Below are 18,657 nucleotides of genomic sequence, written 5' to 3' on the forward strand. Positions count from 1 at the left end.
CCCTCGACCTCCATTTCTGGTTTATTACATCAAATGATACAATCTACTATTTGTGCAGAATACTATGTTTTCCCATTGTTGTACTTCTTGTTCTCTGTAAATAAAGTTTTCTGCTTCCTGACCCTCGGACCCCTGGTTTCTGGACTCTCACTACAGTGTGGTGTAGTGGTTAAGAGCGGCAGACTCGTAATCTGGGGAACCGGGTTCGTGTCTCCGCTCCTCCACATGCAGCTGCTGGGTGACCTTGGGCTAGTCACACTTCTTTGAAGTCTCTCAGCCCCATTCACCTCACAGAGTGTTTGTTGTGGGGGAGGAATGGAAAGGAGAATGTGAGCCGCTTTGAGACTCCTTCGGGTAGTGAAAAGCGGGATATCAAATCCAAACTCTTCTTCCTCTTCTTCTTATTTAAATCCTGCGAGTGAGTCCATGCCAGTGAGTCCATGCGGCTTAGGACCTCGTACTTAAGGGACCGCCTCTCCTGGTATGTCCCATGTAGAGACCTTAAGGTCCTCAAATAATAATCTTTTGGAGGTCACCGAGCAACAAAGACGCTAGGTTGGCCTCAACTAGGGCCAGGGCCTTCTCAGTACTGGCCCCGACTTGGTGGAACAGTCTATCACAAGAGACCAGGGCCCTGCAGGATTTGGCATCTTTCCGCAGGGCCTGCAAGACGGAGCTGTTCCACCTGGCCTTTGGTTGGTTTCTGTTTGATATTTAGCTTCATCTTTTATTGGTGGGTTATTTTGAAATTGAGACCTGCAGTTTTAATTGAATTTTTAATTGTATTTTTAATCTGTTATTTTAAATTGATCGTTTTTATGCTTTTTGCTGGTGATTTTAATTGATGTTAGCCGCCCTGAGCCCGGGGTTTTTAGCTGGGAAGGGCGGGGTATAAATAAAATTATTATTATTATTATTATATTATTATATTATTATTATTATTTTGTTGTTTTCTGCAAATGTGTTGTAGAGCGTTCATAGTTTGTCAACTTTTCTTGCCTTTGCTCTTCGGAGAGTACTTCTCCAGTCTTCCAGTTTTGTGCTGCTAACATTCTTGCTGCTTTTGTAGCACACATAAATAACGTCCGTTTTTCTTTCGGCAGCTCTTGTCCCAAATACCCAACGAAAAAGGGCTTCTGGTTTTTTAACAAACGGAGAGAATTTAAGATTTCTGAAACATGGGCGATGACCAGGCTTTGCACACACCGAGATCCTGCGCTGTTGTCACTGGGACCCCCCTCTCCATTCCTTGGTTGGGTCCCTAAATTGGCACACAAATAAAAGTGTGTGTGTGGGGGGGCTAGCCTGGCAGCGTGGATGTTGGGCTTTATGGCTGCTGGCAAGCAGGAAGGCAGTTGGCCCAGAACCTTTGAACACACACAAAACACCCTTCCCTCCCCTCCGCCTGTTTCAAGCTGCCCTCATCTGTTTGAGAACCATCGCATTGCTCTCTCGCCGGCATTAAAAGCTTGAGAGTGACCGTCTTTTGGGTAAGTGGCAATCCTTTTGGAGGGGGCGTGTGTGACAGGATTCCAGCTTGTGACAAAGGTTTTGCTACAGGGAGCATGTGTGCGTGTGGTGGGAATGTGCAAATTCTTCTGAAAAGCTGTCGAAAGCTGTGACTCCTGCGTTTGCAGAGGGTTGGGCTAGATTAGCCTTTCCAACTCAGCAATCCTGTGATCCATGCATTCCCCCCTTCTTCTCTTCCCAGTGTGAGAGCCAGTGTGGTGTAGTGGTTAAGAGCGGTAGACTCGTAATCTGGTGAACCGGGTTCACGTCTCCGCTCCTCCACATTGCAGCTGCTGGGTGACCTTGGCTAGTCACACTTCTCTGAAGTCTCTCAGCCCCACTCACCTCACAGAGTGTTTGTTGTGGGGGAGGAAGGGAAAGGAGAATGTGAGCCGCTTTGAGACTCCTTCGGGTAGTGAAAAGCGGGATATCAAATCCAAACTCTTCTTCTTCTTCTTCCCTCGCATTCCCTCACTCTGTTCCCAGAGCCTGTCTTACACAGCAGGGTCACACACACACACACAATCCCCATCCCTTGACCGATAGCCTCAGCGAGGGAGGGAGGAAGGAGCCCAACAGCGCTCAGTCACAAGATGGCCAGCGAGGATGCGTCCGAGATGGAGATGGCCATCGATAAAATCGTCAGCATCTTACTGGTCCATACGACTGCGGAGGGCAAGAAGGAGACGCTGACGGCCGGCCAGTTCAAGGCCCTTGTGAACAAGCAGCTACCTAACTTCATGAAGGTAGGGTGGGGTCAGAGGCAGAGGATGAGGGCAGGAGGTGAAGGGAGGCTATTTTTTTAGGTCAAAAGCAGTGTAAGCAAAGGTATTTTGCTGTTTAAGATGAAGGGAAAGATGGGAACCATTGACGTCTCATTTCAGAAGCTTTGTAGACCAGGGAACTGAGGGCCACATTTCCTTCCAGTCAACTTTTTGGGGGGCCGTATCTCTATGGTGGGCAGGGCCAGAGGCAACAGTGGGCAGAGAATAGGATGCTCAGATGCTGAGCTCTAGGAGGAGGAGGAGAGGGGAAATAATCCCCTCTTCTTTTTCTCCATGTCTTGCATGGTTTTACAAATGGCTCCTGTGACAAAATGGCGGTGGTGGGAGCCACGCCCTTCTGAAAGATATTCCATTCCATTTCCACAACTTTCCCTCCTATATGGTCAGCCAGCATCCACTGCCACGGAACATGCTCAGTCCTCATGGGTGTTTTTAGGGCTTTTTGTTGTTGTTCTGCAAACCTTGGGGTATCCCTGAGTCTGCCAATACCTCCCTCTCATGCCATTTTTGCCGCACGAGCCTCACCAACATGGAAAATGGCAGGAATAATTGTGCAAGCAGCTTCACAGGGTGGTAGCCGGTGCTCATCCTAACTCAGAGGAGACCCACTGAAGATTAACTTAGGCTCATTCATTCCAGTGGGTCTACTCTGAGAACCAGGCAGAGTGCCTTTTAGAGGACACCTGAAAGCAGCCCTGTATCGGGAAGTTTTTAATGTTTAATGTTTTATTGAGACGTGTTGGAAGCTGCCCAGAGTGGCTGGGGCAACACAGCCAGTATGGGCAGGGAATACGCAAATAATAAAATTCTTATTCTTATCAGTTGAATCAATTCAGAGAGAGGCAGTCTCTCACTGACTGTTTCTGAGCTTTCCGTTCCTCTTGCCTCTTCTGTAGGATGCTGGCCATCTCGTGAGAAGATGAGAAGCTTGGGGGACCGACAGTGACGGGGAGCTGGAATTTACATCGTTCTGGAAACTGATGACGGAGATATCCAAGAAGCTCAAGGAGGGGGAAGTGGGGAATATAAAGTGAAATTTGTGGTATACCGTGCATGTTTCTGGGTGTGGGTAAGAGAGAGGCGAGGTGGGTGGACCAGGAAATATTGATCTAGGACTTGCAGGAGGATGAAAATACTATGACATATCATCAATCAATCTCTTGGCCAGTTGCAACAATTCAAATAAAAGCCCTTTGCTCTGAGAAGCTGCTGCCCGTTGCTTGCTTGGCGGCAGGATGGAAGTGAAGGGAGTCAGAGTTGAGTTATAACCAGAGCCAGGAGCCAGGAACAAGAGTCACACTTTAGAGTCAGGAGTGAAAACCGGTGAAAACTACTGTTGCCTTACAGCGAAGGGCATAGCTCAGTTGGTAGAGCTTCTGCTTTGCGCGCTGAAGGTCCCAGGTTCAATCCTGGCATTTCCAGGTAGGGCTTGGAGAAACTCGTCCGCGCACAAGAATAGTCCATGTGCAAAAATAGGAAGAAGTCCCAACGAAAGAAAACTGGCTTATGAAGATGATGGAATATGCTTAGATGTGAAAATTAGAGAACAACGTGGGGGGAAAACTCTCTTGAAGAATGGGAATAATTTTTGAAAAAAATAAATAGCCTGGTTATGTTAAGATGTACTCAGGATTTGAATTATAGCAGTGGGTGAGAATAGCTGTTATTAATTTAGAATTAACATATGTAACAGATAAAATGTAAGTACTATAAGGGAATAAAAGAAAACCCTGGGAGCAGGGGTGGGAAGTCAACGGATATGAGAGATTAGTTCTGATTGTGTTTTAAAAAGAATTTGAAAATTTAACGGAAATATTATTTTTTTTAAAAATGAGAACAGGATGCTGGACCAGGTGGGCCACTGGGCCTGATCAACCGGGCTTTTCTTATGTTCACATGTCCTTGTGACATTAGAGGCTTCCTCGCAGCAGGTGGGGAGTGGCGAGCATTCACAGGAGGACCCAAGGGAGACCAGGGCATGAGGGCCTGGGGGCGGAGACTGGCAGCCACCTCTCCTGTTACATTGCTCCAGTTAGTAATGCAAGAACCCATTCCTCCCACCCCACCCCTCCCCACCCCACTTTGTGGACGCAAATGAACCCCAAGGGGGGGGGAAGGTTCTATGCTGGAACAGAACGAGGACAGGAGTCCAGCAGGAGGGAGCTTGTTGCCGCCACCTAGTGCTGACTATTGCCCACTGCAGGAGTTGGGTGTGTGAGTTGCACATTCAATAGAGAGGCCACTGCGTCTCTGGCGACTCCTGCTGCCCTCTGGTGCTCAGGGCGCAGAGCTGCGCAAACCTACACCTTGGCTCAGTGTGAATTTCAAAGTGCGAATTAGGTTCAGCAGCAAACTGAATGGAGTTTCTCCCCCACACCCTTATAAGTTAATTGGCTATAACCCCACTCCCAACCCTGTATCTGCCCATGTCCTTTTAGAAAGGGGGAAAAAATTGTGTGCTCCAGAGACAAAGAGGGAGGGAGGAGCTGATCTGATTTTCTTATTTCTTACAAGGGGCGAAGTGAGAAGGCAGGGGCCCAATTTAAAGGGGCTGTGCTCCTCCGCATGGGGAGTGTGTCTGAAGGGCCCAAGGCATGGACTCCTTGATACTCCCTTCGGGAAAACGGACTGGCATGAATACACCGACTACAAAACCTCTATGCCAATCTGGTTTTCAAGTTTCTCTGGATCTCCCCTATAGTTTATAAATCAACAGAGAGATAAGTTTGTAGAGATTTCTCTCCTCCGCCTCCGCCCCCGCCCCCGGCACGTGCTTTCATACTGCTAGAACTCGGGGTCACTTGATGAAGATGCTCTGCAGAAGAGTCAAGTGAGACAGAAGAAAATGCATCGCCCAACCCATGGTTAGTCTGTGGGACTCATTGCCACAAGATGTGCTGGTCACCATGATCTCAAATGGCTTTATTTAAGAGAGAGAGAGAGCCATGCAAATGCATGGGGGAAGAGGAGCTCATTAGATGGATAATAGCCAGGCTAGCTAAATGGAGCCTCCATGTTGAGGGACTGCTATCTCAGCTGGTGACGAAGGGCAGGGAAAGGCCACTGTCTTCGGATCTTCCAGGCGCAGGAGCACCCAGGAGTAGAATGCAGCAACTGGAGGAGTTTCATTGGGAATCCAATAGCCTCAATGAGCACCGGAAGCTTGCACGAGAAAGGTTACCCCCAAAAGGGAGAGGCAATCGCATGACTCTGACACTCTGATCCGACTCAATGCTTTATTGCAACGCTCTTCACAGTCTGACACAGCTGGCTGGATCCCCATGGAACATGGCTACCCCCTCCCCACAGCCACCCGTCACCCTCCCAGACACGATACCCCAATTGCAGGTGTTGAAAAGAATTAAATAAGTGGACGGATAATTTCCGAAGGAATTGTAGAGTTCAGCTTTCGGGCCCAAATGCCGGTGGGCCGTGTGATGCGCAGCCCAGCCAGCAGGGGGAGCTGGAATGACGGCAAGGTTAAGGCAGGGAGTCGGGATGTGGGGGGAGAGATAGAAGGGGCTCTGGGTGGTGCGAGCAGCTGGCGTTCTCTCTCGCTCTCCCGGGGGCTCTCTCTGTCTTTCTCTCGCTCTCTCTATTTGGTGAACTTCACGCTCTCCTCCTGCTGTCGGATCAGGCAGGAGATTGGGCTGGCGATGCCACCAATCAGGTTCCAGTACTCGTGGAAGCTGATGAGTCCGTCCTGATTCTCATCCAGGTCACAGATCAGTTTGTTGGCAGCTTGCTTGTTCTTGGTGTCCTGGGTGGGGGAAGAGGAGGAATGAACCGAGTGAGAAAAGCAGGACAGGAAGACATGGAGCCTAAGGGCTTAGACACTTCCACCACATGGGGAGGCGCGGGTCCACCCTACTAGATGACATCCCATGACACATTTGGGGCACTTTTCTGCGAAAGAGGATATGGAAAGTTGAATTGCTCCCTTTAATAGCTGGGTCACAGGTGAGTTTGACTCCTAGCCAAGGGGTGCAATGGACCCTCTTCTCACCACCTATTTCATTTAGAAGCACCATGCAAATAGCTTATCATTGCCCACATCTCCATTTGTCTCCTAGCCCAAGTGTTCAATAGTCCCCCTTCAGACTACTTTTGGTACTATTGCCTTTTGGTGCTATGCTACCGCTTGTTGTTGCTCACATCTTAGGGTGGATCTACACACAGGGGGGAAAACCACTATAAATAACTCAGAAATTAAATCGTTATAACCAAAAAAAATCGCTATGTAAAATCGCATAGAATTTTTTTGGCTCTCCAGCGCCATCTTGTGTTGCATGTTTATAACGCAATCAAAATGTTCTTTCACTAATGTAGCTGAGTCCTTAGTTTGCAACATAGCCTAAGTGTGAAATAGCCCAGGTTATTCTTTTTGTGACCGTTCTATTGCTTATCATTGCTTTCCAGCTAAGTGCTGAGTAGCTTATTGTCGCTTGTACCCCTTCAAGGCTTCCCCATTCAAGTCCTGCCTGACTTGCTGTGGCACCATGAAATGTTATTCCTATCATTTCTCCCCATCTCAGTGCTGATCTGCTTGCCACTGGGTAAAACGCCAGATTCTTGCTTCTCGTTGGTTTCCCATCTAGACTGGAGGCTGCCTGGCTTTCTATCCCCCCCCCCCCAATTGCAGCCTCTAAGTGCTGCTTGTACTAAATATCACACCCCCTTTCCCATCAACATGCAGATCAAAATGTTACTGTGCTGACCAGCGGCATGCTGTCAGTGGACTAGGGGGACCAAGCTAGTACCTTAAATATTCCCCTGGTGCCTCCTTCCCAAAGCCTAGGAAGCTTCTGCCCAGCTTAGGGAAGAAAGCTGGTGCCTCTGACCCTAACTGACCCCCTACACAAAATTTCACCGCACACCACTGGTGCTGAGAGAGAGTCACTGCCAATCCATGTCGGAAAAACTGGGCTAGATGCAGGGCTGGATTTAGGTTTGATGAAGCCCTAAGCTACTGAAGGTAATGGAGCCCTTTATATGTCCAGCTGCCCTTTGTCAACAACAAATTGTTCCTGTTTTTTGTGTTGAATATATGCTATATGGTAATTTATGGTAAAGGTAAAGGGGCCCCTGACCATTAGGTCCAATCGCGGACGACTCTGGGGTTGTGGCGCTCATCTGTGTTTACTGGCCGAGGGAGCCGGTGTACAGCTTCCGGGTCATGTGGCCAGCATGACTAAGCCGCTTCTGGCGAACCAGAGTAGCGCATGGAAACGCTGTTTACCTTCCCTCCGGAGCAGTACCTATTTATCTACTTGCACTTTGACGTGCTTTCGAACTGCTAGGTTGGCGGGAGCAGGGACCGAGCAATGGGAGCTCACCCCGTCGCAGGGATTCGAACCGCCGACCTTCTGTGGGTTTTTTTTTTTAAATAATATTTATTGAACAATTTTTAAACAAAACATATAACAACAACAACAACTAAACAAACTACATAAAAAGAAAAAAAGAAAAAAAAACTACAAAAATCTCATTATCTTTAACAACCTGTATTTTTCTCACATCTTAGTCGGACTTCCTCCTGTCTCCTCCTTCTGCGTCCCTTGCAAATATCTTAAGTAACTTCCCATTTAAGCTAATACTATCCTTCTTCTGACAAACAACATTTCTCTTATCATCTCTTATCTCTTACTCAATGCTATATCAATATATCGATATCTACCTCTATCTCTTAACTTAATCCTAAATCCAATCATTTAACTCATCTTTAATTCTACAACCTATCCTTTCTTCAAAATAGAACCGCTGACCTTCTGATCGGCAAGCCTTAGGCTCAATGGTTTAACCCACACCGCCACCCGCGTTTATGGACCTAATAGGCATCTAAATAGGACCTAATAGGCATCTAAAGCCATTTGCACATATGTATAAAATATGCATTTTATCAAAGTAATTGTTGAACTGAAATACAATTAAGAAGAAGTATATTAATAGTGAGTTTTTTGGGGGGGGGTGGTTGGCCAAGAGAGTGGGGCCCTAAGCTATAGCTTGTTTAGCTTATACGTAAATCTGGCACTGGCTAGATGGACTGACGGTTTGACTCTGACATTAGGCGGCAGCACCTTCTGAATCTCCCTCCATCCTCCATCTCACCGTCAACATGTGGTTGAGCTCATGGGTGAGCATCTTCCGGAAACCAGACTGGCTGATCCCGCGCTTCTTGCTGCAACAGCACCCTTTGCCGGCGTACTTATCGTAGTTCTTCGACAGCGTCTGGATGGCCCACTCCAGCTCAGAGGGGTCGCCGGCCATGATGTCTCCTCCCTTGGTTCCTCCTCCTCCCTTGCATCCTAGAGGGAAAAACGGAAGTGCGTCATCGATCAGCATCCCTTCCCAATTCGTGGACAGGACATATGCCCCAGGTGCGGGGAAGCTTGGGGCCTCCAGATGTAGCTCAGGATGCCAGGGGCAATAGGAGATGTGTTTCAGCAACATCTCAACAACCCCAAAGATACCCCATACCTTATACAATGCACAATATTTAGTGCATAAGCCATTCTTTAAAGCGTTTCACACAGGGCCGTCTTTAGCATATGCGCCGCAGGGGTGCAAAGATCTGCCCAGGGCCCCCAAATTTAGTTAATTTTGCTTGCACGGCGCCGCTGAGAATGACAAGCGCCACTGCTGGCGCGGCGCATCTTTGGTAAATGAGCGCACAAAGTCGAAAGTCATTTAGTGAAACAGTAGGTATACATTTCGGTAATACCTAGGTATATATGTATTTTGTTTTTCTTTTGCCATCTTCTGAAACAATCCAACTTGTCTATAATCGGAAGTACTTGGAATAGAAACAACATCTTTGGCAATACATTCATTTTTATAGCTGCTATTCTGCCCATCAAAGACAGCTTTAATAGTCCATATCTCCAGGTCCCTTTTTATTTCATTCCATAGTTTTTCATAGTTGTCCTTGAACAGGTTTAGATTCTGCGGTGTCAAATTCACCCCTAGATATTTTACCTTATTAACAAAACTTAGTCCTGTTTGGTCTTGTAATTTCTGTACCTGCATAGGTACCATATTTTTTGTCAACACTTTAGTTTTGGCTTTATTCAACTTAAATCCTGCTACTTGTCCAAATGAATCGATTATCTCTAATGCTTTAGGCACACTGGTTTCAGGATCTTGTAGGGATAAAACCAAAATCATCGGCAAAGGCTCTCAATTTGTATTCTTTCTCTCCCACCCTTATTCCTTTTATCTGCTTGTCCATTCTAATCATGTTCAAAAGGACCTCCAGGACCGTTATAAAAAGTAGAGGGGAGATATTTTGTTTTTCTAACTTGATCAAAATTATTATTTCATAACAGGTAGATAGTTAAGAGCTTAGGCGGCTTCAGTGGCGCACGCCTGGTGCCCCCCCAAATTTGGTGCCTGGGTGCCCCACACCCTTTGCACCCCCGGGTAAAAACAGCCCTGGTTTCACATATGTTATCTCATATGTGCCACAACAGCGTGGAGCAGGTGAGTATTATTATCCCAACCTCTTCATAGAATCGTAGAGTTGCAAGGGACCTCGATTGTCATGTAGTCCAACCCCCCATCAACGCAGGAATATTTCATTTCATTCATTTCATTTACTGAATTTATATACCTCTCTATACCTGGACTTCTCAGGGCGGTTCACAATAAAAATGGCAATACATATCATAAAAAATGAAAACAATCCCATAACACCCCACACACACACAAAAATAGCCACCTTTTAAAGGGTGTAGGACAGGCAGGGCCAAACTTGGCCCTCCAGCTGTTTTGGGACTACAGTTCCCATCATGCCTGACCACTGGTCCTGTTAGCTAGGGATGATGGGAGTTGTAGTCCCAAAACAGCTGGAGGGCCAAGTTTGGCCATGCCTGGTATAGGATGTTGATCGGTTAAGCAAAGGCCTGGTTAAAAAGGAACATTTTTGCCTGGCGCCTAAAGGTGTATAATGAAGACGCCAGGTGAACTTCCCTGGGGAGAGCATTCCACAGACGGGGAGCCACTGCAGAGAAGGCCCCGTTCTCGTGTTGCCACCCTCCGGACCTCTCGAGGAGGAGGCACATGAATGAGGGCCTCGGAAGATCATCTCAGGGTCTGGGGAGGTTTATACGAAAAGAGGTGGTCCTTGAGGTATTGTAGTCCTGAGCTATTGAAGGCTTTATAGGTCAAAACCAGCATTTTGAATTGGGCCCAGAAACTAATCGGTAGCCAGTGCAGTCGGACCAGGATCGGAATATGCAGTTGTCTCTTACGGGGATCGAACCTGCCACTTTGGGATTGTTAGCACCACTGACAACTGTGCTAACATTGCAGGGGATTATTCTTTATTTTATTCCTTTCAGACTACTTGATCGTAAAGTAAACCAGCCCGCAGCGCAGTTCCCAAAGGGAATAAAACGATAACATTACGAGTAAAAGCAGTTGAAACAACTATTGGGAACATTAAGCAACCAATAATAAATGAAAAACACGATGACATTCATCATCATCCAACATGTCTGGGTAGGCCTGCTGAAACAAAAATGCTTTTAGCGGGAGCTGGAAAGAATACGGTGAAGGAATGATGACTCATAGCAACCAGGGTTATCTCAGTGTGGCCTGAAGTTGCATCATTCTGCAGGGAGATGGATGTCTCCAATGGTGGAAGTCACTTCCTGGCTGGAAGATCCTTGAGCAACCAAGATACTGATATGAGTTTGTGAGTGTCAGACAACTACAATCCCTGGCTCTAGCTAGTGTTAGAATCTAATTAAGTCTTGGGACTTAGGGTGCTAAACTGTGTGCTAGACACTCATAATCCCTGGAATCAGCAAGTGTTAACATTTTATTAAATCAGGCTGCCTTCCTCATTTGTTAATCCCCTGGGTGATGGGTCATTAAGTGAACAAAGGGATCCAGGGGAGTTGGTATGAGGCGGGAAATGGGTGGGGTCCCACTCCCGCAACAGAGCTTAGAGTAGAGAATTAGGAGTTAGGCAACACAGAAGCAAAGCAGCTGGCAGAGGACAATGCTTGATGTCTGTTTGAATCCAAGACTGCAGCTGTGGGAGAAACAAGACCCTTTTGGGGTATTAATGCTGTAAACCCCTTCATCGTAGGTTCAGGTTGCACATATGTGTGAATAACCCATATATCATAAAGACACCACAGTCTTTGCTGTGCCCGATTTCCAAAGGGAAACGCGGAATTTGAGTGAGAGCCTGGAACCCGTGAGATCTCACACCGCTCAGAGAATGGGGTGGCATGCGCAACAATATTCCCTGTATCGGTTTCATATCCTCCTTTGTCTCTTAATGGCTGTTGAAAGTTCCCGGAATAATGGGCCCCAAATCTGACATTGTCTCCTCAAATAGGTATCTAGATCAGGGTCAGGGAATTTCAGGCCAGGTTGTCGAATGTGGCCCTCTTAAGACTCTTAACCTGGCCCTCATGAGTCTCCCCTGGTCACCCCCCTCACTGGCCTGGCATGCCAAGGAAATGTTCTACCACTGAGTTTGCATGGGGTCTTGCCTTCCCAACGGTCTCCCGTCTTTCCTACACAGCGACCTCTGGTGGCGGCTCCTAGGAATGCACCCCATCCGCTTTGCAGGATCCTTCCTTCTGCCCTGCAATCTGCCCGTCATTCCTTCCTTCCTTCCCCTCCGGGTTGCAACACCCACACTCCGGCACAGGCGATTAACGATAATTATATTTTGGCAGGCGCTCTGCCTAGCCCCAGTGAGGCGGGTGCCGGGAGCGAAATCCGCTGAACCAGTCGCCAGGCCTTCGTTGGAATGGAATGCCGCTCCCTCCCAGCCAATCAGAGCGTGCGTAGGAGGGCGAGGAGGAGGAGGAGGAGTAGTGCCAGGCAAAAGCCGCAATTATGGGATATCCTAGCTGTTGCAAGGCACATCAACAGCACAGGGTTAATAAAAAAAGGCACCTGCTGTGTTGGAATCTGCCATGCCCTGAAATCTCACCTTCCTATCGCTCATTCCATCCCATCCTTGGGCGTGGAAGCTGCTGGGAAAGACTGGGAAAGCCTCATTATGTGTTTCCCCACTTTTCAGGATGCGCTGACGTCACAGGATGTCACAACATCCAGGAAGAAGAAGGGGGGGGAACCTCCCACAAAATACAGAATAAGAAGGTGGGAGTTGGCCTCCTTATTTTAACTTCCCTGATCTGGATGTCACCTTCTTGATTTATTTATTTTTTATTATAACGATGCAGTTCTCCTCCGTAAGTGACATCCTGTTCGTTGTGGAAATCAGGGCGAATTCTGCCCGAAGGGACGGGCATCTTGAATTTTCCTTCAAGCACCAGGAATGGGAAACAAATTCTCCGTTGCCCCTAAGTGGATTTTGGAGGGGGCGGGAATCAGAGCAACTCTGGGACTCTCATGACAGGCTGCAGGGATCTCAACCAGCTCTGATCTCCAGCAGAGGCAAAAGATCTAGAGGTATGAACCTCAGCCTCAGGAGGAGCCTAATGTGGCCCTCCAGGTGTCTGTATGTGGCCCCCTTGGAATGCTCCCTAGGCCACATGCCTTTTCTCCAAGCCACGTCCCTCACTGTCTCACACCCTGAGTGTTTTTTCCTGGCTGTAATCTGTCCTTGAACTCTGATACTTATATTCCTATTAGCAGTAATAGCAGGAATACAGCAGCGGTATCGTATTATATTGTATCATACAGTCATATCTTGGTTCTCAAACAGAACATGTTCTGGGAGTCTGTTCGACAGCCGGAACTGTTTGAAAACCAAAGCGTGGCTTCCGATTGGCTGCAGGAACATCCTGCAGCCAATCGGAAGCCACGGAAGCCATGCCAGATATTAGGCTTCCGAAAATCGTTCGAAAACTGGAACACTCACTTCCGGGTTTCGATCATTCGGGAGCCGATTTGTTTGGGAGCCAAGGGGTTTGGTTTCCAAGGTACCACCGTATAGTATAGTATAGTATAGTATAGTATAGTATAGTATAGTATAGTACTAAAAGTATTAGTATTAATACTAATATTAGTATTAATACTAATACTAAAGTATTAGTATTAATACTAGTATTAATCGCTTGAAGAGGTCTTCAAGCGAATTGCATTTTAAAAGCATTAATATAAACATCATTGTTGTTGTTGTTCAGTCGTTCAGTCGTGTCCGACTCTTTGTGACCCCATGCACGCCAGGCACGCCTATCCTTCACTGCCTCCCGCAGTTTCGCCAAACTCATGTTGGTAGCTTCGAGAACACTGTCCAACCATCTCGTCCTCTGTCGTCCCCTTCTCCTTGTGCCCTCCACCTTTCCCAACATCAGGGTCTTTTCCAGGGAGTCTTCTCTTCTCATGAGGTGGCCAAAGTACTGGAGCCTCAGCTTCAGGATCTGTCCTTCCAGTGAACACTCAGGGCTGATTTCTTTGAGAATGGATAAGTTTGATCTTCTTGCAGTCCGTGGGACTCTCAAGAGTCTCATCCAGCACCATAATTCAAAAGCATCAATATAAACATCATAGAAATAGCGATTGCTTCTTGCTTGCCCAGATAGAAAATTGAGTAGATTCTAGCCTATTTTACAGAGGTAAAATTTGCACCCATTTCTCCACCCGCTTTGCCTGTGGCTCCACCCACCACTGACATGTGGCCCCTCAAAAGTTGCCCAGAAGTGAAGGTGGCCCTCAGGCTTTGAAAAAGTTCCTGGCCTGGTGGTAGGAACAATCTTAATCAGATACTTCTTGGGATATCATTCTTATATTATTATTATTATTATTATTATTATTATTATTATTATTATTATTATTATTATTATTATTATTATTATTATTATTATTATTATCATCATCATCATTTTAAAAGTAACAAAATGCTGATTAAATTAAAGGCGGCGGGGGGACGACGACATTTTTGGATCACCACCAGTATAGCAATTTGGTCCCCCGCCTTCCCCAAATTAAACTCTTCCGGCCTAAAGTTCCAATCCAAAACAACTCTTAAAGATTTTGAGAAAATTTCAATGTCACGCTTTCCCCCAAATGTCCCATCAGCGGAATGACCTGATGGAAATGAAGAAGGGGTGAGGGAAGAACTCTTAGCAGGTCAGTGATACGTCTCTCCAGCATTTTTTGCTCCTGTTACAAAAAACAAGTATCCTAGGACACTGTAGGGATTCATTCATAAATGAGCCACAAGGATTCATTCACATAATGACCACAGCGATTCATTCATAAAATAACCTGGGATCCATTCATAAAATAACCATTGCAAAACATGGCAGAAATTCTGAATGCGATCATTCCCCACTCGTCTCCCTGGCAGGAATGTTCTGCTTTGGGGAGGGGGGGATATTCCACCCTATTGGCTAAGTTTCTCATGGAGATTTTTTTGCCATCAAATTGGTCCCATCTTTGGAATTCCTTCCAGGGAGCCTTCTGCCTTTAGCTGCCACTCCACTTGTGAGTGTGTATATGTGACACGTCACTGCCAGCTGCATCGCTCCGGGGTGATAAGGCAGGAAATCGTGGGAGGCCGTCCCCACCCACCACGATAGGGAACCGGGACAGGTGCCCCAAAAACTCTTGCCCAACCGCCAGGGAGCTGGTCTCTCCGGCCTGTCCTGACTTTCGCAGGAATGTTTCAATGGGGATGATAGCATCCTGCAAATTAGCCGCACATGCGCGAGAGGAAACAGAAATAAGTTGCCTCCTTTAATTCTAGCAACAGGGGGGGTTAGCCAACATGGTACCCCCTGGATGTCTCTGGGCCCTGGTTCCTGGTACAAAATCACCCGCTTAGGGCAGAATTTGGTACACCGACATTTCAAATGGATCAGAGAGACGAAGCAAATGTTTTCTCCCACCAGACAACCTGGCCCAGGTGTGTGAGGTTTCAAAGGCGCTTTGTACCTAGCAGAGCAGATCGAGCAAGAGAGGACTTGCCCCATGTCACACCCTCGACGGGTTTCTCCGTTCCTTCCCACCAGGTCTGGCAAGGTTGATTCGATTTTCAAGAACATCAGAAGAGCCTGGCTGCTGGATCAGGCCAAAGGCCCGTCCAGTCCAGCATCCTGTCCTCGCAATAGCCAACCAGATGGGAAGCCGGCATGCAGGGCGTTTGTGGTAGATTGCCTTAGAACATGGAGGTTGTCTTCTGAACATAGCAAGAGTTCTTCCTAACCTGGAAGCTTCCTGCCATCACTACCTACATATAATGCTGGCTCTGCTCAAGGGAGTGGGTTCGGCACTCTGCACATGCTTAAAAGTGCCTTCCTCTTTCCTACGAATCTGTATTTCCTGGCCAGTTGCTGCCAATAAGTGCCTGATCTAAGTCACAGCATGGTAGGGAAACCCAGCTTTCAATCCTCTTCCAAATTCCAGTTTATTATTTGGAGCTCATCAGCAATTTTAACCAGGTTGCTGAGGCAGTATAACAGGCTGGATTCCTGCAGGCCTGGGAACGTTTTAATTACTGCTTCCAATTCATCCCAGCTAGGAGCAAATGTGCTGTGTTCCAACCTTAACCCTTAACCTTACTTTTGGGGGTGTACTGCCTGATGATAAAAGCAATCATTTAATAATAATAATAATAATAATAATAATAATAATAATAATAATAATAATAATAATAAAACCTCCCCAAAGTTGTGTCATTCTGGCTTTTTATTCTGTGGCTGAAGACCCATTGCAAATTCGGTTGCTGCCTACACACATATCTGTCGCTGACTCATTCTTTTTTTAAAAATTGAGAATTCATTTATTTAAAATATGTGTACACCACATCTCCATGATTGGGGCTCAAGGCAACTTTCCGGAGTAATAAATAATCGTGAAAAAAAATCAATGAATTAATGAGAGGAAGGGCAGTAGCTATTGGAAATGGGAGAAAGGAAGCGCAACTGAAATTGATACTTTTGCCCACCCCCAGCTAGGAATGGAAGGACTTGTCAGTTTAGGTTACTCATTTTTGGGTTTTTTTTTATAAGAATTTATTGGTATTTTAAAGGAAAAATTACAAAAAATACATTTTTGGATCCCACATTTTTCCAATTTGAAATTTGAGTCTCCACATTTCTGCAGCAATTTTCAGTTTTTTTGGAGTGGATTTCACCTAATAATTACATTTCCCCCCCCAACACAGTTTTGACAAAGCTACACATTTTTGTAAGCCTTTCCCCCTAATAGAATGCATTCTTCTAAGTTATTTTCATCAAGGCGTCAACTTTCATGCACACTTTGCCCTAATATAAGATTTTATTTTATTTTTTTTGGTCAACCTTGGTTGGTTGGAGACCTGCATTGCAAAATTCAGAGAAAGTTCAATTGCGAAAGACGGCTCCATTTCAATTCCCAAATCATTTCAGCAGCCGCAAACCTGATAAGCTTGCCTTTAAACTTGTACTGAATTGGAAACGCCCCTCCCCCACGCCCCCATGTCTACTCCTCATCCTTCCAGTTCCAAAGAACATCCTCTTCCGCTGAGTTATGGACGCCGCTTGTTTTCCATGTGGACCTTTCCAACGCCTTTGCCCTGTCTTTTTGACAATCCCAATTTGGAGGCGGTCAGAAACTGAGAAACGAACTCGCTTATGGAAGCTATACTTGTGACGCTGCTTCCTGAAACATGGGGGTCTCTAGATGGTGTTGGCTATTTAATTTAGGGTGGTTAGATGCATATCCAGTTGTGTATCGGAGGTCTGCGTAGAAGCTTCCTTCCTGGCCGTAAAGACGTCAGCTTCCAGAACTTACATGAGGTGTCCCACAGAGCTATTCGCAGACCCACATCAAAACACATGCTTCACCCTGGTGGGTGCGTTTTTCGCACACATCACTGCATCACAAAATGTGGAGAAGTGCAAGTTCTCAATGCAGAACCCCTGTCCTTAACAGCCTGCTGCTGGATCAGGCCAAGGGCCCATCTAGTCCAGCATTCTGTACAAACAGTGGCCGACCAGATGTCTGTGGGAAACCCGCAACCAGGATTCGAACACAAGCCCCACCTGTAGATCCCATTAACTGGCATTCAGAAGCAGCTCGTTCTCTCTTATACCGAAGCTTAAAAACTTAGGAAGCTGCCTTGTACCAGAGCAGATCACTCATGGGCCATTGGCTGACCACATAGCGGATGGATTCTTGCTAAGAATGCTGGACTTGACATGATCCAGCCGAGAGTGCTCCCAAGCAGGACTTGCACAATTGTTCAGGGGAAAGGCTGTAGCTCAGGGGCAGATGGGATGATTTTCATGGAGAAGGTCCCAGGTTTAATCCCAGACATCTCCAGGAAGAGATAGGAGAAACAGATGCCCTTCCCCAAACTGCAAACTGTGGACAGTTTTGGTCCTAGATGGACCTCTGGTCTGACCCAGTAGAAGACATCTCCCTATATTCCGATGGTATCATCAGACGCAGATTGGTTAGGATTTAGATCCTAGGTCTGCATAACTTTCGCTCACATTGGTGGGCTTCTGGAATCCAGTCAACGAAGGAGATCGCGCAAGACCTTGAGTGTAGCCCAACCCAAGTCAAGGCCCAGTGGTTTGGCGAGACCCTATTACCAGCTCTGGGTTTTTTATTCCTTTCCCCAATTCTGATCCCAACCCCCCAACCCCCACATCTCTTTCATTCCAGATCTTTTCGCTCCCCAGGGACATTTCGTTGGCACTTGCTCCACCAAGACCTGTAGAGACATGCCCTCAGAAACTTCCTAGCTACATTCCAGCTTGAAAGAAGACCGGCGTCTCGCTGTAGGGTTCTTAGAAAGAAGCCCTTTCCCCCATGCGATAAACAAACAGAGGTGATGTGTTGAATGTTCCTTACCTGGCATGATTGTGCTGTGTGCTGTGTGTCTCTCGTCGACCAAAGACTTCTGAGTCCGTCTGCCTGTTTCGTCCCAGTGTTGGCTGGAGTTGGGCTATATGAGATTAGACACCTCCCACCTCTTGCATCCACCCAATGGCTGTGTCACGAGGCCGGTCCCAACTTTCTTTTAAAGAGAAACATTCCCTCCCCTCCTCCTGTGCCTCAGACACCCTTTTTAGGGCGTTGCTCCTGGGGCGTCTCTGCAACTCACCTGGCATCAGCAGGCAGGCCATTGCAAAACCGGAGGATGCGCCTCGTGGTCCTTCTCGTATTTCCTGCTGGTGATACAGAGCATCGCCCACGCTCTGTGCTGGTGTGTAAGGACCAAGGTATGGGCAGCCAGGGCAGCCAGGGTGTATTCAGTCCATTTAAAACAAAAAAACAAAAAACTTACACACCAGCTATGCTTTAAAGAAAAAAGCATTAACCCAGTATCCTGCCTCCAAGAGGGGGCAGCAGTACCAGATATTACAGACAAGGTGCACAGCAGTGCCAAAGCCTCAATGGTTAACTCCATTGTTGGTGGAGACATTTGGCAAGCAGAAAA

At 46.9% G+C, this 18,657-nt stretch overlaps 1 protein-coding gene across 1 annotated transcript; it reads right to left on the reverse strand.

The window, feature by feature from the left end:
• Nucleotides 1-5,516: 5,516 nt before the first annotated feature.
• S100A16 (S100 calcium binding protein A16) lies at nucleotides 5,517-18,210 on the reverse strand. Its single transcript, XM_033136313.1, has 4 exons — nucleotides 18,069-18,210; nucleotides 8,403-8,599; nucleotides 5,889-6,054; nucleotides 5,517-5,856 (listed from the first exon to the last, which is right to left on the reverse strand). Exons 1-3 carry the CDS (start codon nucleotides 18,073-18,075, stop codon nucleotides 5,890-5,892), a joined length of 369 nt encoding a protein of 122 aa, XP_032992204.1. The 5' UTR covers nucleotides 18,076-18,210; the 3' UTR covers nucleotides 5,517-5,856; nucleotide 5,889.
• Between the last annotated feature and the right edge of the window lie 447 nt (nucleotides 18,211-18,657).

The sequence above is a fragment of the Lacerta agilis genome, chromosome 17, assembly GCF_009819535.1.
Source record: "Lacerta agilis isolate rLacAgi1 chromosome 17, rLacAgi1.pri, whole genome shotgun sequence".
Taxonomy (NCBI): domain Eukaryota; kingdom Metazoa; phylum Chordata; class Lepidosauria; order Squamata; family Lacertidae; genus Lacerta; species Lacerta agilis.

Excerpts from the sequence above, each read along its gene's own strand:
- S100A16 (XM_033136313.1), bottom strand. Across the intron at positions 6,055-8,402 it reads AGCTCAACCACATGTTGACG|GACACCAAGAACAAGCAAGC; the intron begins GTGAGATGGAGG and ends TCCCCCACCCAG.